At 30.6% G+C, this 25,879-nt stretch overlaps 1 protein-coding gene across 6 annotated transcripts in view; it reads right to left on the reverse strand.

Moving 5' to 3' along the window:
* Window positions 1–10,848: 10,848 nt before the first annotated feature.
* LOC111635081 (G patch domain-containing protein 8-like) overlaps window positions 10,849–25,879 on the reverse strand; it is a 98,293-nt gene continuing 83,262 nt past the window's right edge. For all 6 annotated transcript variants that reach the window (XM_023379932.1, XM_023379933.1, XM_023379935.1 and 3 more), the window contains 2 exons: window positions 18,945–19,081; window positions 10,849–18,006 (listed from right to left, as the gene is read on the reverse strand). In XM_023379932.1, the coding sequence (XP_023235700.1) occupies window positions 11,592–18,006; window positions 18,945–19,081 (6,552 nt within the window). In that variant the 3' untranslated portion in view covers window positions 10,849–11,591. The remainder of the gene's footprint in view (window positions 18,007–18,944; window positions 19,082–25,879) is intronic.

Consider the following 25,879-nt stretch of genomic DNA (forward strand, 5'->3'; position numbering starts at 1 on the left):
ACGCACATCTTTTCGATACTTTTCATCTTTTTGTAGCATATATCACCTTTTTTTTCGTGTGTAATTTGAACGAGGTGGTCCTCTTTCATCTTGCTGATCTGTCACTAAACTTGGTTTGATATTCCTTTGTTCGATTTACCATCCATCTGTACATATTTTTTTTTTTTTTAAGTTTAGAATTACAAAAGTTACGTATGTAGCAACTTTTCTACTCTTGAAACTTGTTTCTTATGAATAGAAAAATTATAAGCTGACTGTTTGAGATTTTGTTTATTATTAAATTATATTTTAAGTAGTATTAACTTAGGGGTTAAGCCTTGAATATCAGCGGTTAAACCTCGAATATCACGGATTAGACATTTGTTATACCATTGTAAAGCCTTGTTTTGTATAAATTTTAATATGCAATCATCCAAATACGTGTAACAGGTTAGAATAGTATAAAAGAATAGGATCTAGATAGAAATATTCTCTAAAATTTGCATAAAATAAAATACAGGATAACACAACAGAGATCATACTTTTGTAATCCCGCAGGCCTACTTTCCAAACGTATTTTTTCCTGTGAGTTTCAACACATATAATCACACTAATGTCATTTTCTTACATACAAAACCTCTAATTTATGTGGCCAAGCTTTTTCTACTTTACTAGGACTCAATCTGTACAGTACAGCTTGGCCACTTAACATTAGTAAAACCAACAATTTACGGAATGAAGCCTAGTATTAACGATTAAAATCTCTAAAATTTGTACACGGAACGTGGCCATTTTTTATTCATGCCCTTGATTTGTATACAGTTAAGACGAGACATCCGTAAAATTTTTAAATTTCTAGGCAACTATTGTCAATTTTTAGCGTGAAGTAATCATCTGGATATGGCCAAAAAAAAAACTACCTATTCACTTAGCAAATTTCCCATTAATCGCATTGTTAATCAGTAAAGGTAATAGTAGACCATAAAATATTCAGTTAACACACAATTTGCTACACGCATGCATACAACACCTCTCTTAGAACCTAATACAAACAGCGCAATGAATGCAACACCCTTCCTGCTAATTCATTGTAAAGGTGTTGAAGATAGAAAACGCCTTCGAAACATACCGTATATAGTAAATTATCCCCCCATTTTAATGCAAAATCCAATACTAAAAACAATTTTCAGTTGTAGAAAACGTTAGATTTCAAAATGGCCGTTTTCTGTAACTGACAGCAATGGCAAATGAAATGAAAACAACACGTCAATTTCGATTCCAGAAATCTCTTTTCTAGAATTAAACTGTAAATATAATTTGTTTCTAACGTTTTAATCTGATCTTAAAAATACAGAAAGTTTAAAAATGTAAATAAATAAAGTATGACCTTTATTTGACCTTCAACCTTTCATACTTTAAAAGAGGCATTATTACAGAGATCCTGAAGGATTTTTAACCTTATTTTTTTTTTGTAAAATTAAACAAATTCGAAACAAACTGCCTTTAGGCTGCGATAATAATGTTTTGATAGATACATAACAGTAGTGGATTGTACTCCTTTGAGGCCCTAGACGCAATTTCGTTATAAGGCCCTTCATGTAAAAGTGTTTTTTCGTATTAAAAAGACAATAAAATAATCAAATAGTACGTTTTCCTTTATAATATACATCTTCTAAACGTTTTCTAAAGTTTTAGAATCTTTTTGTTATGTTATATGTGAGGCCCTCGAAATGACGAGGCCCTAGTGCACCTATTGAGTAATCCGCCACTGATACATAAGCTAAAGTTTAAGATAAACATAACCATAAAATAACATAGGTATGCAAATACATTTTTTCTTTGTGTCATAGTAAAGATGGGCTAAAAATTTACATAAAATTAAATTAATGAGCATCTTTAACCAGAAGAAAGTAGGTTATAGAATGAGATCATTTCAAAGTATTTCTTACTATTTTTTTTTATCGTGTCGAACATAAATCATCATTACTTTTATCTGGACCTGACACATTGCGGAATGTATCTTATCTTGGAGTGTAGATCTAATTGAAGATACGAGGCCCTATGCCTTTAAAATAATGAGTTATGAGTAAGCGCTAAGTAGGAATTCCCCATGTTTACAAACCTTGAACATCCAGCAACATAAACATAAACGAATATGTCTATACTGATTTTTATACGTGATTTTTAACGCGTGGCTTCTATAACGAAACCAAATTCTTTAATGCCTTTGTGTTACAATTAGAATTTAACATAATCTACGAGCCTAATTTAAATTACTGAGAATTATACACTCCTATATATGTGTATCGAGCTCATAGAACCGTCAAACAGTTCTAAGTGTTTTAGACACTTGCAGATAGAAACATAGTATAAACGTTATAAACAAACGACTCGATTTAACGCTTAGTAAAGTAAACTAAGGCAATATACAAGCTTACAAAACTGTAAACATAGAACTGATTAGAAAATAAACACGAAAATAACCCCCTAAAAATAAAAAAAAGACTTAAAACTCACCCACAATAACTTCTGACAAGATACACATTGCAGATCTTCAACATTACAACTCTTCGACGACACATGACGTAGAAGAGCGTTCTGTAATGCTTCCGGCTGCCTCAGATGACGCCTACACACTGACCTCGACTAATACTGTTGGTTGGATGCTTATCCACCGAACACATAGACAGAGGTGACAACAGACGAGCTTATTTTACCCTCCGAACGACCCGATTTACAAGACCAGATACCCCCTCTGACCCCTAGTGAAGTATCAGAAAGACTGAAAAATCTCAGCTTCACCCCCGCATTTAGAAAGAACTCTTATCTCTTACTGAGTCAGACATACAAACACACACTACACTACATAAGGAGGTTTTCTAACCGTTGTAAAGAGTCCAAGGACAAGCATGTAGCGAGAGTTACCCTGGTGCTAAAAATCAAATGGAAAAAAAATAACACTACTTAGAGTGAAGCGAGAAATAAATAAAAGTAATGAGCATAAATGCTCATTACTTTTATTTATTTCTCGCTTCACTATTTCTCGCTTCATTAATACTCACTATTTCTCGCTTTAGTAAAACAAAAACTACAGATCTACTTACTTGCAGTTTCTACTTTTATTATTATTATTATTATTATTTTATTTTTATTTCCTCTCCTCTCCGTGGTTGATAAGTCGCATCCCTACGTGTCCTCTTTCCGTTCATTTAATCAAATTAGAAATGAATATTTTACCATTGCGGCTGGATGTTCGAAATGCTACGATACCGAGCGGTAATTTTCCATATGGGTTACATTACCGTAATGAAGAAACCAGGCCGGTTTGGATAATTTATTCTTTAGCCAATTATAAAAAGTTCGATAATTGGTTTTCGGTGAGGAATATCGATCGGTTTTAAAAATACAGTTAATTACTTTTATGTGTTATTTGATACCAGTCGATCTTGCCGTATTTTAAACTGCAGTGAGCTACGGAAACGTTACCCGTGGGCTTAAAATTTCCCAACTCCTGATGGATAAATTGTACTACTTTTGAAAAACTTGGCTGCTTCTGGTGTTTTAGTATTATTCTTTTTTACTTCGTCCTCTTAGTCATGAAGTACAGCAAACTTTCTATCTAGTAGATACTGAAACTGTTCTTGACGTAAAGGAAAATTCCCCTTCCCTCTCTACATTACTTCTCTTCCTCTATTCCTCTGTACGAGGCGATAAATAAACACAGTAAAATACCGATTAAATCAATTTTTGTATTGATAATAACGCATGTATTTTTTATTTTCTTTTAATCTCCGTTAACAATACTTTCGGTTGGAGACTCTGTGTCGAGGAAATCCTGACAGAGCGAGAGGTGTCTGGTTACAATTACTCATACCAGAATTTATTACTAGTTACCGAATGAGTAGCGGTTACGGTTTTAGATTCGATAATTCTTCTTAAAAGTTTATTATTTTAATAAGGAATGAATTCTGTTTTATAGATTTATATAAAAGTTTTTTTCTTTCTCTTTTTTTTTCCAGATCTCACTCCCGAAGAACAACAACTGCTGGCCGATATTCGACGAAGGAAAGCAGAACTGCTTAGAGAGATTCAGGTAAATATAGTAATAAAACCTCCAGAGACGAAGAAGTAAATGGGAATTTAGAAAAAAAAAAATAATAATAAAAATAAAAACACCCCCGAATATCTCGACTTATTTACGCCTTTACTCGTGACCTTAACTAAAAATTGAACTTTTCGCATCACTCGTCGACACTTCTTCCCCCCCTCTCGCTAGTTATTCCAGTTTGGGTTACAGTAGCGGAAATGTGGCAGCCACGCCTCTCTCTCTCTCTCTCTCTCTCTGTGTGTGTGTGTGTGTGTGTGTGTGTGTGTGTGTGTGGCTATGGAGAAGTCCAAACCATCACTAAAATTTGTGTTAAAATATTTTTGAAAGGAAAAAGAAAAAGTTAGAGAATAATTTTTGTATGAAAAATGCAACATGAATACATACACAGCAGAAAGTATAAATTATAAAATTTGAGTATGTGTATCTTGTCCTTAATTACTTATATATTATGTCTTTGTCCACTTTGGATATTCTTGTGAACTAGGTATTTTATTTAAAAATTGTGATTCACTTCTCTCAGTATAACTTGTTCACAAGAATATCCAAAGTGGACAAAGAGATAATATAAATTACAAAAATTTTAAAACAACTGTAATTGTGATTTAAAATACCAACAAACTACATAAATTGCAAAATGCATTACATTAACATAAATAACTGATACCACAAATTCCACATACAAATGATTTGTATAAAACAAAACTGACTTTTTTTGGTCCTTTGTCAGGAAATATCAATCCTATCTATCCATCTTCATAATTGAAATCTAAAGTCTTTTTAGAGATGCTGTTAAGAACATCCATTATTTTGTTTTTAATATTAGCGAGTGAAAGCAATCCCAAAATGCTTTTAAACTCAGAGAAAAGTGTGATCGATAATTCAACACATGCTCTTTCAATTGTAACCAATATAATATGAACATTAGTCAGGGCATTATTGCAATCATCGTCCTTGCCAAATTTTACATATTCCAGATTTTTCAACTTGTTTCAGTTATTTTTTTAATAATTAATCAGTCACTTCAACAAATTTTATGGTTCTCTTTTGTATGTGTTAAAGCTGAAAGTATATCACAATATGACTTCAAAAGGAATTTTAACCTCTATTCTTTTCATAAAACATTTATGCCACCTAAAAATTAATACATAAATCAGAATAAAATCTTTAAACAGTTATGATTGTATCAAATGTTTCAGTACTGATTTTTCTGAAATAAACATGCAATTTTATTGCAGTGTTTCTTAAAGAATTTCAGATCAGATTCATTATGTATATAAGATACCTGAAAACAACTAGATTCACTTATTTGTGTGAAATCATCATCAAATTACTATAACTTTAGGGAGCAGGCTGCTATAATTCTAGCAAAATCATTAGTTCCATTACTTTACAGAGTACTTTTAGCATATAAAAAATTACAATGTAGAAAATACAGTTTTGATTAAAATATAAATCAGTTTTGGTTTATTGATTACTTTAAAGTAGTGTGACCAAACAGATAATTGACTATCTGGTTGCATATAATTGAACAAGCACAGAATAATACACTGATATAAAAATGCATAAGCTGAATAATTCAGCTAGATATAGATATAGCTTAGAGGATGTCAAAAGTGATTAATAGTTAATATCACTCAAACATACAAGCATATTTTGCAAACGACATGTCTTTACAAGTGCTGTGTGTATAAAAGTATTCTATAATCTTATACTATAAATTTATGTATATGAATATATAAACTTAGTTCACTCTATCAAAAAGAAGCTAACTACTACTACCCTAACAATTTGTATTAATGTGAGTTGACTATATATATATACATATACAGTAAACTCCCGATTATCTGGGCTAATAGTGGGGAGAGGTGGCATGGATAATCCAAACTATAATTATTTATTTCTAAAATACATCATGTAGATTCAATGTAGATTCAAATTTTTCAATTAATGTTAGTTTTTGTTTTATGTAAGTACGACTTTCTTTCAATTATTAGGCATTTTAAGGGCACTTATCTGAAAATTAAAAAAACATCTTATTTTACATAATTTTACACTAAAAGTATTTGTGGGAGAGTTATTTGAAAAAAATATTACGTATAATATGTATTATACATACGTACATATAATCAAATCTTAAATTGTAATACGTATTATAACATGCAACTAAACGAAACTTTGTATAAATGTACTCACTATCGTTTTCTTTTCCGAAAAGAAATGTCCGGCGCGAAAGAAGCAGCCTAACTAAAACCAGTCCAGCTGACTTCAGATACCCCTACCACCCACTTCAAACATCTAAATACGAACACGTGCACACTTATAGGATGTGTAAACATGAAAGCAAGCAACTATTTAAAAAATACATACACACACAATTATTTTCTTTAAATTAAATTCATGCATGGATAATCCACAAACCACATAATCGGGAGTTTACTGTACTGAATATATATACAGGAAATCCTTGTTAGTTCAAAATTCAGGGGACAAAATATTCATGACTGTATTATTGAATTATCTGAGATCTGTATAATATTCCAAATTCCATGTAACTGATGCAATTTATTAAGCAAATGGAATGCGACTACTTATACAGAATGCTATTTTCATTAATTAATTAATTAATAATAATAATATAAATAAACTGCAGGTAAACAGCACATGTCCAGTGAGAACCTCACAGGTTGCCAGATAGGTTTTATAAAAAGTAAAGCAGAATTCCTCAAAACATAGCCCAAATTATTTTTAAAGTGGCCCAAAAGTTGAAGCCTAGAGCCCTATAAAATCTCAATCTGCTACTTATAGCCCAGTCTTGCAATCCTAAAACCCAGCCATATTTTATGAGAAAAAAGAAGGTAATCCATGAGTAAGGTTACACCCAAAAATGTGTTACTATAAAAGCAGTCATATTGACCAGATTAGATTTGTTCTTAGTCTATTGTTCTCTTATAGCATGGAAGACCTTTGATATAAATGAACAAGTTAACATGCACATATAATAGTTTGGACAGAATTTTCACTTCAAATTACAAAGTAGCCATATTTTGAACTAACCAAATTCCTTAACATGTAAATCTCCATATCCCCAGCTGGGACAGAAGTACAGTTAATGGGATTTTGAATTAATGAGACTTTCCTAATATATATATATATATATTATTTGTTTAAATAAATAAATAAATATATATATATATTTATTTATATATTTTTTTCCAATAAAAACATGCTTAGTACCAAAATTTTTACTAATACAAAGACAGGTTTCAATTTAATTTTTTTTGGTTCTAATTTATAAATGTAAATTGAGAATTGTGTACTTCTGAAAATGAATTTGATAGATCCCACAATTAAAAATACAGATGGATTAAACATTGATTTTATTCTTGTAACTAAAATCTACATTCTTGTAAGAATGCTGTTTGCAAAATCATAAAAAGAATGATTATAATTCTAAATTATATACAGATTGCTCTCACTTTATACTAGTAATGCATTCCTGGAGGAATGCCAAACAAAATCAGCACAAAATAAATCCATTTCATTATGAAATAAATAGGGATGCATTTCAGTTATTAACAATTTGTGTATGTATATATATATATTAATTGACTTACCTTAAAACAAACACTGATAAAGTGAATTTTGTCATTGCCCTGGCAAAACGTCATTGTCACATTAATTTTCACATGATAAAATGAACAAAAATTTTACCAGAATTCGTTAAACTAAACTGAGATTACATTCATAACCCCAAAGAAATAACCCTATTTCCAATAATGACTTTATTATTCATGTATAAAAGTGTAAAAAGCAAAGTGGTACTGTAATAAATATTCCATTTTGAATAATTTTCTTCTAGTAAGCAGACAGGTTCAACCTCCAATTGTAGAGAAATTCAAACATCTGGTTCTAGCAGACCATTCTACTGTACTCAGAAAATAGGAGTTAAACTTTAAGAGCATCCAATCCTTTAAACAGATGCATTTCCATGCAAACACTTGCTACTTTGCACATCATAGGGTGCATAGTAATGCCAGCTTTGGCTACTTTTCACCAAATTTGGCTCCTTTTTTACTCTTTTGGCAGCAAAAAATATTTTCTACTTTTTCAAACAATTTTCAACAGAAAAATAAAAATCACAGATTTCTTTTAGTTTTTTGTTTCGTTTAACCACTGATATACTGCTCCACACTTCAAGGTTGAATACCATCTCCTCCTCACTTTGTTTGGTTTGAAAATCATTTAGATCATTAATTTATTTATTTTACTTAGTAAATTAATTCAGAATATCATAATTTAGAGATTTCAACTTCTTATTAATCTTTTAACTCTATAAATTATACAACCTTGAGCTTGAACCTGAAAATTGTTAATATGAATTTTTAATACACTGAACTAACTACTGTTTCCTGTTTCCCTAGCAATTCATATTAATGCAAATTGACTATATATAATTTCTTTTTCTTTTTTTCAATAAAAACATGCTTAGTACCAAAATTTTTATTAATACAAAATAATAATAGTATAAAAATTATAACTTAGACTTATTTATGGTCAAAATTGAGGGGCTTAGCATTTATATAAGTCCGAAATGCATATGTGGAAACAATAAAAGAAGTGTCTAACCTGATAGCTGTAATGATAGTCTACCAAACTTAATTTCGGATTAAAGAGACATACATACATAGATTGATTATGCAATTTAAAACTGCCACTTTGCTGATCTTGTGCAGCAGTGTTGCTGGGTGCAACTTCAGTTCTGCAATGATGATTCCAGTTGAGGGTCATCCACCAAGGGCTAGGCTGAGGATCATGCACCTCCATAAATATGAATACAAAGTTGTTTGCTATGTCTTTTCCTCTTCTTGAAAATTTCATAAGATTCTAAGGCTTCATATAAACTCCTACTTACAAAATCACTTTGTTACTTTGCACTTCCTGTCAGAGTCATTCTACAACACAGACATGGGCATTTAGATTCACTAATTACCTTTTATTTGACTTGGCTGTTCTTTTTTCATTTTTATTATTACACAATAACTTCACTTTTAAATTGTGAACTACTGTGTAAACAATAAATACCTTACAATAATAATAAACCAACACTGCTCAGAATCACTATTAAAGTGAAGTGTCTACTAGCATTACAAGTGCTACCACAAGGTGTGAAAAAATATTTGTATTTAACAGTCGCAAAAGAATTATTGAGACTTTATTAGAAAAAATTTGAAACCAGTTATTGCCAATCACTATAAATCAAACCAGTGCAGTCTATATTAAGATGCTAATATTCAACAACTGAAAATATCTTCCTGTGGTGACAAATTATACAAATTAATAGATTTAACTTAGTTAATTAACATTTAACATTAATTATAAATTTATATATAATACAAATTCTTTAAAAATACTTAGTAGTTATAGTAGTAGTATTTTTTATCTAACATTTCATTTTAAATGCTACAAACTGTATTTGCAAGACAACACTATCAACATTATGACTAAAATTAAGATGTATCAGTTATTCAAAAATTTCCTATTACTAAAATTTTCATGTGGTTGATTCAAATTGTATTAAATAAAACAATTGTAAATATCAAAGTAATAGTATTACTATTACTTTGATATTTACAATTGTTTGATATGTTAAGTAGAAGTAACAATCATTACTTTTGAGAAATTTCAAATGCTCTTGATTTAAGAAATAAAATGGCATTAAATTTTGCACAAAGATTTTGGCTAATTCAATTATTATTGTCAAGTTTATTAGCTATCAAATTCTAGAATACTGATTCAAAATTTATTGAAATGTAGCATATATTCCATCCATGTAAGTTTAAAAAGTTAATTTGCATTACATTTCATGATTACACTTACATATATATTTCAGTTATCTATACAAGTGTAATCATGCAATTTCCATGTTTTCTATTTATTTGTAGCCCATCTGATTTAGATAACATTTTATACTGTATTTATAGATCTTTAGTACATCTGAGTACTTAATTTAAGCTATGTTACATATCTGCTTAATTATGACAGCATTATCCAAAGGACTACATTACCTTTCTGGGTGAAAAAAGCAAAAAAATAATAATAAAATGTTGAATGGAGACTTTTTCTGGAGTCATACTGGTGTTCTTTGACTCCTGCATTCAGAAATCAGAAAAAAAGGATTTGAGCCAAATATTATAGGACTTCAGGAAAGGTTTCTATTCAACTTCCATTTCAACATTTTCCATCCAGCATTAGCAAAGTACATAAAAATACTGGATTTATAAACATATTGTAAAAGTAGGTTGTATAAATCTTATACACACCAAGAATATAATCAATGCATGCAGGCTACTGTATTACTATATTACCTTATAATTAATTATACTTGTATATCATATTTTACATAAATTTTAATTTTTTAAAAATGTAATCAAATATATATATATATGTTATGTTAATACATTTGAATAATTTTTAAATCAGTGTTCTAGAATTTGATAGTTAATGTAGTTAGAACTGGATAGTTAATTACCTAAAAATGTTCATTCATGCAAAATTTTAGATGCAGGAAAATAAAAGTTTACTTTTTCATATTAATTACTTTAGTTAAATGAATTGCCTTTGAATTTCTGAAAATGAATTTTATGCAATTCAAAAACATTTTGTGTCTTTTTTATAATAAAACATCTTCAAAAGTAATGACTTTTCATTTTATTATATTAATATAATTTAGTCTTATAAGAATAAAAACATAACATACATAATTACTTAATTATAATTTTTATTGGCAAAATTATACAAAACATCACCATAAACTTATTAAACTACTTCTTACAAGATGTACACAGCAGATCAAATTATCGCTGTTTGTCCTGTGATATACTGACATGTAACTAAGAACATGTTATGCAACAGTATTGTAATAACACAAGACCATTTATGAATTTTGAGGTACCATTTCTTTTTTCAACAGGTGCAATCAATCAATCTAAGTATTTTTTCTGTCATCCTTATCACATATATGTTGCAGAATTTCAAAAACTATTATTAGTATAACCAAATAAGTTGGTTTGTTTTAATATTTAAAAGAAATGAGAATTTAACTTTGTTAAAATTTTTTATTGATTTGTTTTGGATAAAATTTCTAATTATTATCAAATTTATATTCATGTGTATGTTAAATTAAAAAGTGATGCTTACATTTGAAGACGTTCTTTAGAAACTTTCCTTTTTATATAACACATTTTATGTGATTATCAGTTGATGAACACAAAACCAAAGCCAGGAATTCACTGTGATAATATTTGACTATGGAAATGAATCACATTACATGGATATTGTCTCATCACAATTCTCACACATCCCAGTAAATAAAAATTTCATTCATTCATCAAATAGGCTGCATAAAATTGCAGCTACAGGAACCTTGAATGAAGAAGTCATTATGGCTGATAAATTAAATACCAGCATACAATTTATTAACAATTTTTCTGATGGACAATCTTGATCACTGTGATGATGGCGGGGGGAGGGTTGTTGCTTGAGGAGTGACTGTTGAATACTGATAAGACATTGGAGCATTGACATACATCTGATGACTTGGTGCAGCATAAGTATAACCTGTTGGTAATGCTGATGAAGCATACGGTATAGTATAACCAGCTGGATAAGCATAAGGCACTGTATATCCTTGCAGTGTGGGAGCAACAGCTGTATGAGTTGCAGTGGTATAATGCGTAGCCAATTGCTGATGTGCATGTAATTGGGCTGCATGATGTAGTTGCTGAAATGAGTCAGTCTGTTCTTGTGTCAATGATACAGTTGCCACTGTTGTCACAGTTGTTGGTTTCTTTGGAGGCGGTGGTGGTGGAGGAGGCGATCTTGGTGGTGGAGGAGGGGGAGGTGGTGATTCATCTCCTGCTTCCGGTTCAATAAATCTAGGAAGGTATTTTACTTTTACTCGATGTCTTTTCTCTTTAGGTGGAGGAGGTGGTGGCGGTGGTGAAGGAGAATCACTTTCATCAACCCTTAAGGGTTCTTTACCTGGAGGAATACCATCTGCAAAAGTAACAGACTTTTTTGGTTGCTCTGATGAAAACTCTCTTCCAGCTTGAAGCAATATTCCTGCTTTGGGTGGTGGAAGTGGGAGTAATATGGGTTTAGTTCCAGGTGGTCCATCATCTGGATCAGGTTGAACAGATTGAGAATTATCTTCTTCAGATTCCACATCAATGTCCATATCTTCTGATTCTTCTAACAATTTTCCTTGATTTTCAAACATATCAACTTGTCCAAATGAAGAATCATCAGAACTTAATCCTACAGTTGTTGGATTATCAGGTACTGGAATGCTCTGCAAATCAATTGTTTCTACTCCTGGTGGAGGAGGATCATTAGCAGATTCTTGTTCATATATTTCATAAAGGCATTCATTCACTGGATATTGTAATTCATATACATCCCGATGTAATCGATTCTGAATACTTTTCAAATCTGTCATTATATCAGATTGATTGCTATGTACATTACTCTTTTGACATTTATTATCATAAACATTTTCATCTCCATAATGCTGCGTAGTGGAAATATCTGCATAATAATCTTCATCTCCATCAGTTTGATTACGTTTACTAATACTAAAATCTTTGTCTTGATTGGAAGAAGTTACATTTTCTTCTTGTTTTTCATTATCTTTTTTAACACTTTTTCTTGTTGCTGGTATTTTTCCAATTAGTGGTAAGACTGCTTTATTTTCAAGCTCAGGTGGAAGTTTTGGTCCAAAATAACCTTCAGGAGGATTTTTCAATTTAAGTACAGCACTGACTGTTCTTAAAGTGGAATCTGAAATTATCTGTCGTTTTCTCTTTACACGTTCAAGTAGCTGTTTTGCTGTAGCTTTAACGCGACTTTTAGCTATTTCTGATGTTTCCTCATTAGGTTTTAGTTTTTCACTGTTTTCAGAAGTTGAAAAACTCTCTCTTGAAGACACATCATTACTATTTTCTGAACTCTCAGACATATCTTCTGGAAGAAATTCTTTAATAAATCGATTCACATTAGTATCAAACTGTACATCTGGAGAATCTGTTGTTAAACTATTACTATCTTGCATTTGAACAAACGAATCATCAGAACCTGTTTTAAAATCATCAGATGCTGTTTTAAATTGATATATATCTGTAGTTGAAACATTATCAACACTACTTTCAACTAAGGATGAAGTACTAGAATCTTCAATATACTGAAAATGTGCATGTTCTTTATATGTTTCAAAATTTTCATTTTCATCCTTACTACAAATCTTGTCAGTAGCAGCAGAAAATTTACAATGATAATCTTCACTGTAGTTTTCTGTGGATTTTTCAGTTTCTTTTATCTTGGTAGAATTATCTTTCAATGAATAAATACCATTGTAATCATTATTGCCTTTATCATCATCATCAATTTGTTTGTTTATGCTTTCAAGTTTTGTTGCATTAGAATTTTCTTGTATCATTTTCAGAGGTACATTAACTAAATTAGATTCTTCACTCTTTTCATTGAAATTCTCTTTTAAACATGCAGACTTAAATGATTCAGAATTATTTATTGCATTACTTTCTTCATCTTTTAACTTTTCACTTTCCTTCAGTTCCTCATTATTTTGTTTATTTATAGAAAACTGACATATATCATTACTGATCTGACTATCAGTAATGTAACAGTTGTCAATGTTAGAATTATAATCATCAATATTAACTTGTGATGATAAAAATGCATTTTCTTTATTGCATACATTATTATTATTATTATTATTTTGGAAAATCATTGATTGTTGTGATTCATCAACTTGTGATGTAAATTCATTTTCTTCTGCATCTTTACTTAAAGTCTTTACAGGCACTAAGTTTAACTGCTCCATGAATTTATCATATTCAGAAATTAAATTCTTGCTATCGTCCACTGGTGCTTCTACTTCTTTTTCTTCTTCGTCCATTAACTTTAAATTTTCCTCCATATTTTCTACCTTTTCCAATTCTTTATCGTCATTGTCATCATCACCACCTAAACTTTTAGTTATCTCATTAATTGAATTTTGTTCATCTGAAGCAACACCTTCTTTTTTATCTATAGCCTCTAATGTATTTTCCTCTGTTTTCAATGGACTGTTATGTACTCTTTTTATAGCTTGCCATTCATCATCATCTGAAGCAGAATCAGTATCCCATTTTGATTTTACAGTTGGTGGCATATTCTGGGTAGTTTTCACATTCTCGTCATTACCTGCTTTTGAAATAGGCGACAATGCTGGTTTTTCTTGCTGTTTCTGATTCTGTTGCTGCTGTTCTTGTTTATGCTGTTGCTGTTCAGTGATCTTTTTCTTTTCTTCTGGAGATGATTCTGTTACACTTCTTTGAGTATGAGGACTTTCTCCATAACTGTAACATGACTGTAAAGCTTGTAAACCACTCATTTCTTTCAAGTTAGGTGAATCATTTGGGCTTCTAAATTTCTTTTGTCTTGGTGGTGAATAATTATGTGACTTTTTGTGTGATCTACAATATCTTAAATTACAACAATAAGAAATGGATGGTCTTTTGTGTGTATACTTAACAAATTCAATTGGCCATCTAATAATTCTTTTATTTCGACCTATTACATTTATGTAATCTTTTCTATTTCTTGACTGTGATTTATATTTATAAGATGACTCATCATATCTATTTTCTTTATATGCACTTCTGTAACTTTTGAATTCTCTTCGTGACTTTGGTGAGTATACAGGTGATAGTTCTCTTGAATGTTCTGCATGATAATTTTTATCTGAACTGCATCTTTCTTGATACTTACTTTTTTCATCAGAATATTGCTTTTCTGGTTTCTTGTCACTATATTTTTTCTCTTTTGTTTTATTTGCTAATTCTAACTGAATATCATTACTTTTCTTTAAATTTTTTTCCGACTCTTCATTATGCTTAATTTCTACATCTGATTCATTTCTTGAATTAATTCTGCTTTCTTTAGGTTTAATTATTTGCTTTTCTTTTTGATCTACAGAATTCATTTCTTCTTCATCTAAACTGTATTTAGTTTTCTTATGTATCTTTTTAGGTGAAGAAGTTTCTGGAAGGTTAGACTGCTTTCTTTTAGATAACTGTTCAAGAGGACTGCCTTCTCTACTACTTGAAAAATGTTTTTGCTCACTATCCAATTTAGGATCTGTTTTATATTCTTTTACTGAAGAGATGGTTTTATTCTCTTTCTTTTCTTGTACTTGAAGAATTTCATTTGATTTTTCTTCTTCATCAGAACTACTACTATTACTGCTACTACTATCACTGCCACTGCTGCTACTGCTGCTATCACTACTACTACTGCTACTACTTGTAGCACTATATGAATTGCTTGAACTGCTGCTACTACTACAACTGCTGCTACTACTGCTATCACTTTCACTACCACTACTATCCTCTTCAGTTTTTTCTACTACCTTTTCAGAATTATTATCAGCATTATTGTGTGTTTCGACACAATTTTTTGTTTTGGACAACTCATTTGGTTCTTTTTCAATATTTTGCTTTTCCTGTCTAGTTTTTGAAACTTCTGAATATTTTTTGTTTTCAAATTCTTCATAGCATTCATCTATTTCATCTTCTTGTGTTTTATCTTTACCACTGACATTGGTATAATTTTCATTTTCATCAGCAAAATCTTTTTCTTGATGGTATTCATCAACAGATTTTTTAATATTATCACAATCAATTTCCATATCATCATTTTCTACTATTTGACTAGATTTCAGACATTGAGATCCATATTCACCTTCAGAATCACTATTAGTACTTTCATATTTTTTAAAACTTAACATTGATATATCTTTATCTTGAGATTCTTCTACTAAACATTCTGCATTTTCATTGCTTATGGTAGTTGATTTTTCTAAGCTTTCAAATTCAACATATACTTCAGTCTGTTTTTTTTCTATAGCATCACTATTATTTTGTTGAATATCTGACAAATTATCCATATTTTCTTCTATTGTCTTATTTACAGCTTGTGAATCAATTATTTCTTCAGAATGATCTTGTGAAGCTTCATCATCTGATGAAACAGGCAAGTCTTGAGTGTTTTCTTTTATTTCATCACATGTATATTGGTTTTGAGCATCATCAAAAGAATCATCTTCATTCTGCGATTCTGTCTCTCTAGATATTTCTATATTTTCAACTTCTTCTTTAATTGAATGTGATTTACATGATTTAGGATGTGTTTTATCATTTAATAATTCATATTTTGTACAATGCAATTGCTCACAATCTTCTTGTTTTAATTTAATATCTTCAGGATTATCTCTCTCTTCACAATCATCATTTTTACACATTTTTGAACTATCTTTATATTCTATATTCTCAACAGTTTCACACTTTATTTCCACTTTTTTCTCACTTCTATGTTCTTTGGGAGAATATTTACTTGAATGTTTGGATTTTGATTCCCTGTGTGAATGTTCAGTTCTCTTCTTGTAGCTATGTCGATCACTTTGATAGTTTGAATGCCTTTTACGAGAAGGACTTCTACTTCTACTTCTTTCACGACTTCTTTTATGACCACTCCTGTCTCTACTCTTATTTTCATAATAATAATCACTAGAGGAATATGATCTAGAGTAATCTCGCTCATCTTTCCTCTTGTCTGATTTATATCTTTCACGGTCATCATATTTCCTATCTAAATGTTTTGATGATTCAGTATCTTTATGTTTTCTTGAAGATGATTCATAATCTTTTCTTTCTTTCCTTGAATCTTTTGTACTTTTATCATGTTTATGTTTAGAATCTTTTGATGATTTAGAATCTTCAGATTTTTGTAAAATATTAGCTTTTACAAAACGTACAAAGTCAAATTTTGGTTTTATTGAACAACTTTCTGGTGGTTGAATATGATACATTTCTTTATCTTTTTCAGATTTCGATTTAGATGTTTTCTGATCGTCTGAACTTTCTACACTTTTTTTCTCAGATTCTTGATGACCATCATCATCATCACTATCAGTATGACTATGTATTTCTTCATCCTGGAATAAAGAATCAGTCTGTGTTTGCAATTTATTTGCCTTCTTTGAGAAACTGAAAGATAAACCACTTGATTTAGACAGATCTTTGTCTTCAGCAGCTAAAACATCTTTCATCTTATGAGGTGCAAGTGTTTGAGTGAATGCCAACAACCTTTTTTTAGCCAAAGCTTTACCCAATAAAGCCTTTGATTTTGATAAATTTTTACTATCAATCTTATTTTCTTCAGTAGTACAAGGTGAAGAATAATTTACACTTTCATTAATTGATATTTCATTAGGTGAGTCCTTTTTTTCTGGGGAAGTGGGAAAATTCACTTCAATTTGATCAGAAGAAACTGGAGGAAGCATTGGTTGAGAATCTGGAAGAGTATATAACAGAGGTGATTCTGGAAGAATAGCAGGTTCAGGTGATTCAGGACTAAGTGGCTGAGGTGAATCTGAAGGAAGTGGTGGCAAATTAACATCATTTCTGGTAAAAAATATTGTTTTATAACTTGATTTATTTTCATAGGAAGAACTTAATTCCTCTGACTCACTAAAACTTTTCTCATCAGAAAATTCTGTTACATTGATTTCATCTTCTGATGATTCTCTTTCACTATTTTCAAAATCACTTTTTTCTTTTTCTTCTTTCTCTGTTGATAATGGAGAAGAAACATTTTCAGCAGAAACTTCTTGAAAAATATCATCAACAATGGTATTTTCTTCAATAGTAACATTTTCTTCATTGCCATCACCTTCATCATTACTTTCAGTGATGGAAAATGTATCTTCACCAGGAGGCAAAGGTTCTTCTGATGTTTCATCAACATCAATTGCTTTGAATCCTGGTATAAATTTCTCTCCAGTTCCCATTTCAATAGGACCTCTAAAAAAAATAATTCATGAATATAGACAATGATTTTTGTTAAGTAAAATAAATTTGATATTAAAATTCAAAAATTTTAAACAAACAATTTTATATAAATGCAGAACAATGAAAAAGTAGTAATAATATGATATAAATTATAAAACTAAGCTATGAAAACTGGAAAAAATTATAACTATCAAATAACAGCTTGTAAAACTGGATGCAGTTCGAATAGTGATACCAGAACTCCAGCAACAAAAAATACTTCAATAAGCAAACAAACATTTTCAATGTCTTAAGTTAATAGCCTGATGATGACAGGTTGGATGGTCAAGCAGTCAAAGTGGCAGCCTACTGCTCTGGGGACCTAGGATCTAATCCAAATAGGTCAAAATATCCCCAGAAATTTTTCAGGGGGGGGGGGGTGGTTCATCTGGATATGTTTAGTCCTGTCCCTCACCACCCAGCTGCCCCATTGTGGGCCTGGCCAAACCCATAATGGGCTTGCTAAAAAGAGGCTCTCTTAGTGCCCTGTAGAAAGAGTTATGAAAAAAACAAAAAGCCCAATAATGGCTGTTTATTAAATCTGAACAGAGATCATGATTAGAACACAATTTTAAATAAAAGGAACATTAATATTATTGGATGCAATAGAAGACATGTATTAATTCAAATAAATTATTGTTCATGCTGTTCATAACAGGAGTACAATTAATGCACTTCATAAAAGAACTTTCAATCAGGTGAGATTGTGTATATGTCTTTGTAATTAATGGTCTTTGATTTTCTAGCTGCCTTGTACATTTCCAGCTTCTCAAGATGTTTGTGGAGGATAACCTCCCAAGTTGGATACAAGATTGTAGTTTCCTTTAGGATTATCTGAATATCATTGTCCAATGTAAATATACATGTTGCTCATCCATTAGTAAATTAATTTACAAAAAAAATGTACTTACCTAATTTCTGCTGCTTGAGCTCTTATTTCAGCTAATTCATGAAGCCTTTTAATTTCTTTCTCTCTTTTTTTATCTTCTTTTCGCCACTTTGATGCAACATTTCGTCCAAATTCTCTTTGTTTAAGTTCTTTTAACCTCTGAAAAAAAATTGTTTCAGTTGAAAATGTGCACAAAAATTTTTCATCAAAATATTTAAATGCATATTTAGAAACTTGAAAAACAAATAAAACAAGAATTGGATTTGACTTTAAAATGATTCTTCATAAAAAATTATCAAGCAAAAGTGAATGTTATAAAAAAATTATTCATAATATCAGGTTGTAAAGTGAAATTTAGACATTTTGACTTTTTTCTAGAAATGATTGGAAAAAATTCTATAATGTTCAATGTGGGTATGTAAGTAGAGTAACTAGGGGATGTTTCATCACAGAATTCATTGGAAATAGAGACTAGTTATGTCTGACAATATGAAGATTTTGAAAGAACACATTTGCATGCTGTTGTTCTATCACTTCAAAGTGAGAATGACACCTGAGACTTTCTTCAAAGAAAATCCCCAGTCATTCTTACTCATGGGATTGAAAGTTTGTAGCAGAGGTAAAGATGGGATTGTTATTAATGGGGATTACCTACTAGGCTGAATAGCAATTGAGTAAACTGTGAATAGTTTATTTTGTTCAAATTGTCTAAATTTCACCTTTACAACATGATATATTTCATAAACACAAGGGCTATTTTTTTAAATAAGGTCTGTTTTTTAATAAGAAGAAAAATACTGTAAATATCATTAATATATATTTTTTCCCATATTCTACATATTTTTATCTACTTTTCTACATAATTTCCATTTTTGTTCAAGCATTTGTTATACTGCTCAAAAATTTTTTAAATTCCGACTTCAAAGAAATCTGCCACCTGCCACTGAAAGACATTAGGCCACACCACTTGTCTTGTATGGCACGGCAGAGTTTTCTGAAAGGTCACAATAAGCATCAGAGTTGATTGTTGTGCCTCTTGGCATAAAATCCACTAACAAAGTCCCTTTCCTGTACCAAAAGACAGTTGCCATGATCTTTCGTGCTGAAATCGAATAACAGATTGTATCTTACAGTCAGCGGGCAACTCAATTTTCTTAAACATTATAAACTTCTACAGTTCAGCACACAGACAGACGATACGGCTGCAAATGGCATCTAAACATGTGCAAAGCATGCTGAAAGCAGATGCTCATGCACATTGCTGCAATCGCGCGTCATTCTCACTCTCATTCACAAACGGACTTTATTTAAAATATAGCCCTCACATATATATATTTCTTTCAGTTAGAGGAGGAAAATCTAATTTGGGAATTTTTCTGTTTAAATCTTTAAATTTAATCAATAAAATTATCAATACTTTTTAGATAGTATTACTGTACAGATACTTCTAAATATAGCTATTATTATTAAATCACCATTAATAATTCAAAATTACACTAGATTTATCATCAAATAAATCTTAATGAATAGTAGCCATGTAAAGAAACACTTATTTTAAAAATTTACAAATAATTTTTCCATAATATTAATAGAAGTAGCTTGTTTATTTCTATTAAAATATGTAAACAAAATATTTTTTATACTTTTAGTAAAACAGACTATCAATTTCATAAAGATAAAGTTATTTGCAAAAATAAATGCTCAGATAACAATATGAAAAACTGAATATCTATTAAAAAAAAAGAAATTTAAATAAATATATATTTACAAAAATACAATATTTTATATCCTGTACCCTTCCTTCATACCTGGATCAATTTTAATTCATTTCAAATAAGCCAATGCATTTATTTTTGACAATGTGATTATTTTTGGTGTCACACTGTCAAAAAAACATGAAAAATAATTTTGAAAATGCAAAATTTGCAACTTGTAAAATCTTTTATTATGTAACAGTGTTGGTTAGTTATTGTAACTAATGCCTTTATTTGATTAAATTATGAGAATTTTTTAAGTTATTAAGATATAAATTTATCAGCCGCAAACTGATGTTTTCTTTAATATTTCAAGCAATATTGATATTTTGAAGTTAGGTAACTGATTTTGACAACTGAGTGACAATATTATTATTTTTATGTATGATAAAGTAATCAAATATGACAAAACTAACTGAATAATTTTAAAAACAATGTTTTTCTAAGTACAATAGAACCATTATATCCTAATTTAACAGCCTTATAACTGAGAAGAGAGACTTTTTATAGAGTAATAAAACACTTTGCAGTTTGTTTAGTTTACAAGTGAGTGTAACTTTAAAGACACTCTTCCACAAAAGTAATAAAGTTTTACTACCCTAACCTTGAAAGACAACCTATCAATCTCCAATTACAAAGAAATTAGATGTCAATCTGTGAAACATGATATAATTTACTAGGAGTATAATTAATATGCATCAATGTCCTTAATTTAAACAAATTATTCTTTCAATCACCATAAAAGTGTATTTCTATTAATAGGACTTATCACACTGGTGTATAAGATTACAGCAACACAGTCACACAGATTAATATATTTATAAATTATATTAATAAGATAGGACTTATCACCAGTGTGATAAGTCCTATTAATAGAAATACACTGTTATGGTGATTGAAAGAATAATTTGTTACTAGGAGTATAATTTAACTTGTTTATTTTTCAGCATTTTAGATCAAATTATATTAAAATAAACATCAGAAATGCATTTTCTTCAATCCATGAGTATTTTATATTGTTAAAAAAAGACAAAATGTAGAAATTAAAAATATAGTTTTTGATAAGTGTAGTATAGTAAAATTAAGTGTAGTTTTTGAGGCTATGCTGATAATTTCATAATTTTAGAATAAAAGCATCTGTAAGATGCCATGCAACTAAAGGTAATTGTTCAAACTACATAACTAAGGGTATGTTTTAACTTCATCTGTGTTATTTCCAACATATATCGAGGTTGTGACCTTTGACTCACTGGGTTAAACCCAATATATCTCTTTATAGCATCAGTATGTTTTTGATACTAGATGTCTGTCACTGTGCATCATAATTTTAATATTAAAACTAACTTTTGAAATATTGATATAATTTTTTTGTGTTTTTATATTTTTCAAAATATTTATTTTGTTTGTGCAAATAATAAATAAAAAATAATTTTTAATGATACAGTAGCCATGATTATTATTTTTAAAAAATTTTTTCGTTCAGCTTAACATCAACAAAAATTCAAGGTTGCGGCCACATGCAACGGAGAAAAATTTCAACATGGGATAGGTTAAAAGAATCTTTAGTGTCTTGTAGTTCTTGCCTAGATATATATAACAGTATAGTCAGGCATACAGACACTAAGCTATTCTGCAACAAATTCTTCGATAAATGTTGCAATTACCACTTCAAATCTCTCATGCTTGTAGATTGCCAAAGTTACTACTGGTCCCACAGACAATGAGAACAACAAGTCTGAAGGCAGGCCAAGGAAGTGTGGTAACACGACAGACATTCCTGGGAAGCTTTAGCTGATTATTTATCTTAGTGGAAAATGGTTGTTTGCATCACTACTATAAAAGGCAACATGAGGGACTAAATTTCCTGTACATACCACTGAGACCTCAGTGTCCTTTGCACCATTACTAGGGTGCAAAGGACACTGAGGGCTGATTGACTATGGTACAGGATGGCTGACTATCATACAAGACGCTCTCAGACCAGCACTAATGGCAGGATTGAAGCGCTCATCAGTGGTTTTCCATACTAACATGTTGGTTTTCCATTTCCAAACAGAACAAGGACTTGTCACGAAAGATGATAAACTACCAGTCCATAGAAATCCATGCTTCTCTGTCATGACACTACTACAAATAAAGCCAGCAATGTTTGGATGCTAATGATAGGAATGTATAGCAGTTACCATGCATGCAAATAGGCCTCTGCTAATTGCCTGCCAATAGCATAGAGACAGAAAGAAAGAGGTTCTATAGCAAGGTTTCCATGTGTCTGTGAATGGTGAACAAAGACATCACTGCAGTTGTTTATGTTTGTCTCATGATCAAACAATTCTCTCTCCTGGTGATCTGTTTGGAGTGTTCAGAGCCTGACACACATGTATGTGTGCTCTCATATATACATTTCATATCTACTGTCTCTCACACCATTTCATAGTCAGGTCAGACCAGATGATGGGAAATTCAACAAAATGGCTAGCTTGCTTCCTTCAGCCTTACAATGCAACCTTTCTCAAACTCTATCAGATGTGTATAATGTTTTTGACTGTGTCTTATAGTCATGAATAATGTTTGAAGACATCCACAGCATACTAGCAGGTATACTGAAAATTTTGAACACAGTGTTATTTTTTATAGAATGTTGTAGTAGTAAGTTTAAGAACTTATGGCATTATCTGGCATCAAACTACACATGTAAACATTTAAATATCTATATACTAAATCTAAGTATCTAAGTATGTAAATTGTAAATTTTTTTATCAATGAGTGTAAGTATTGGAAGCTAAGCTTCCTTTCATTATTGCTGGTTATTCTTTAGAAAATATTTTGAATGCAGATAAAACAGGACTCCTCTTTCATACTCCCAAATAGTGTTGCCACCTTTTCAAAATCACTGACCCAGACAGCAGGTCAGGTTTCTTCGAACAGAAGTCCTGACGCATGCGCAATGTCATTTTACAATGCGAAGAATAATGTGCATGCCAGTTACAGTTACAAATCAGTTACAGTTAGGGACTAGGGACTTGTGTAGGAGTAACATAAATTAAAAAAGATCAGGTACAGATGACTTAGCTTGTAGGCATGTTAGCATGTAGGCAATTCCCAGACTGTCCAGGTGAAAACTGGACGGCTGGTAACACTACTCCCAAACCAAACTTTGTGAATCATGTTCCAGCAGCACAATAGCAAAAGAATGATTAACAGCTCTGTAAAGAGCAAATATGAGCAAAGAACCCATGATTATAAAAAATCTGAACAATCAAGATATTTCAAGAATACAAACACATTACAATCCTTAAAATGAATGGAAATCAAACAGAATCATACAATTGAACCTGTTTAAAACTGAAAGTAACAGAATTTTTCCATTTTGTCAGGTTTCTTTTTATAGTGTGTTGTTTTTTTATTAATGCAAAAAAAAGAATAGTTTAAAAAATATTAAAACTGATATTTAGAAATGCTTCTTCAATGTATGTGTATGCAATATACAGAAGAACAAAATCTGTGTAAAACCCAGTACTCACAATGTATTTCAAATATCATATTCTTTATGACATACCACTTACTAATCAGTATTTAATAAATTAGCTATCTCCAAATTAAACTAATACAGAACTTTCAACTTCAATTTATTTAAAAATATAAAAATAATTGCTCTTAGAAATTAATTTGTCATTCCTCATGTTAATAATGCAGTACAGTAATACCCCGAACTTACGCGATAGGTGGGACTGAGTGATAACCGCGGAAAGTCGAATTCGCATAAGTTGGGGTATAATTTCCCAATTTGTGTAAAATCCAAGTCGGATGTATGTAAGCTAATAAATGTTCTCGTTAATCTTATCTCATCTTTTGATTTGTTCATGGTTACAAGAAATCACCACATAGAGTCTCTCAAGTCTCCATAGATATAACAAACACAGAAATAAATAACACAAAATAAATTGTAGCTATATGTCGATTCCGCACGACACGTCCGAACATGTAAGCTGAACAATAGTGTGGGGGGAGTGAGTAATCAACAATTGAGTGGCGCTCAAACAAAAGACGAATCGACAAGATTTGAAAATCGCATAACTCCGGGTTCGCGTAAGTCGGGATAGCATAAGTCGAGGTATTACTGTATTGAATTTGGGCATGTTATAAACGTTTTGCCATGTGCACTGCTTTTTCTTTTGTCTAGCTAATATGGTGAAAGTGGAAGTATTTCATTCTAAAACATTTCACTGTAATTGATAACTTTTATTTATGAAAATATAAAAATGCATTAAATTAATTTTATTTTTTAGTAACTAAACTACTTTTTTGGATTTTTGGAACATGTGACATTTTTCTACATGTACAGTGGTACTTCGGTATACGTCTGCTTTAGAATATGTCCAATTCAGAATACGTCCTGTTTGGGCAAAACAAATTGTGCTCAGTATACAACTTAATTCAACTATACACGCCATCTACGAACAAGTAGCACTATTGGTGTAGTAGACCAGACTAAACATTCGCAGTGCCACGGTTTATAACTTTGTTAAATTTCTTTTGATTTTAATTTGTAAGTAAAATTTTATTAGTTTTATTAATCATAAATTGCAAAAAGGTAAATGAAAAGCAACAGAAAACTAAAAAAATGATTAGACTCACAATGGAACTGAAAAAAGAGATTATTGAGAAATATGAAGGTGGCATGCGTGTTCGAGATTTTNTAGTTTTATTAATCATAAATTGCAAAAAGGTAAATGAAAAGCAACAGAAAACTAAAAAAATGATTAGACTCACAATGGAACTGAAAAAAGAGATTATTGAGAAATATGAAGGTGGCATGCGTGTTCGAGATTTAACTGTTGCATACCGTATTCCGAGAATGACAATATCGACAATCGTGAAAAATAAAGACATTATTAAATCTGCTAACTTTGTGAAAGGGGTTAAATCAATTTCTAAACAGAGATTGAAGACATTAGATCATGTGAGAAATTGCTTTTGCTTTGGATAACTGAAAAACAGTGTGCTGGCGACAGCATATCAGAACTAACATTAAAAATCACTTGAAATGTGCGAAACATAAGGCAAATCTAGTAGCAACAGAAGCAATTATTTGTGAGAAAGCTAAAAAGATACATGCTGATCTCATGAAGAATCAACCAGGAACTAGCCAGGAAAGCAAGGTGTTTAAAGCCAGCCATTTTTTTACATGAGAACATATTATTCA

This window comes from Centruroides sculpturatus, unplaced genomic scaffold (assembly GCF_000671375.1).
Source record: "Centruroides sculpturatus isolate CEXI.00-Female unplaced genomic scaffold, Cexi_2.0 scaffold700, whole genome shotgun sequence".
Classification (NCBI taxonomy): domain Eukaryota; kingdom Metazoa; phylum Arthropoda; class Arachnida; order Scorpiones; family Buthidae; genus Centruroides; species Centruroides sculpturatus.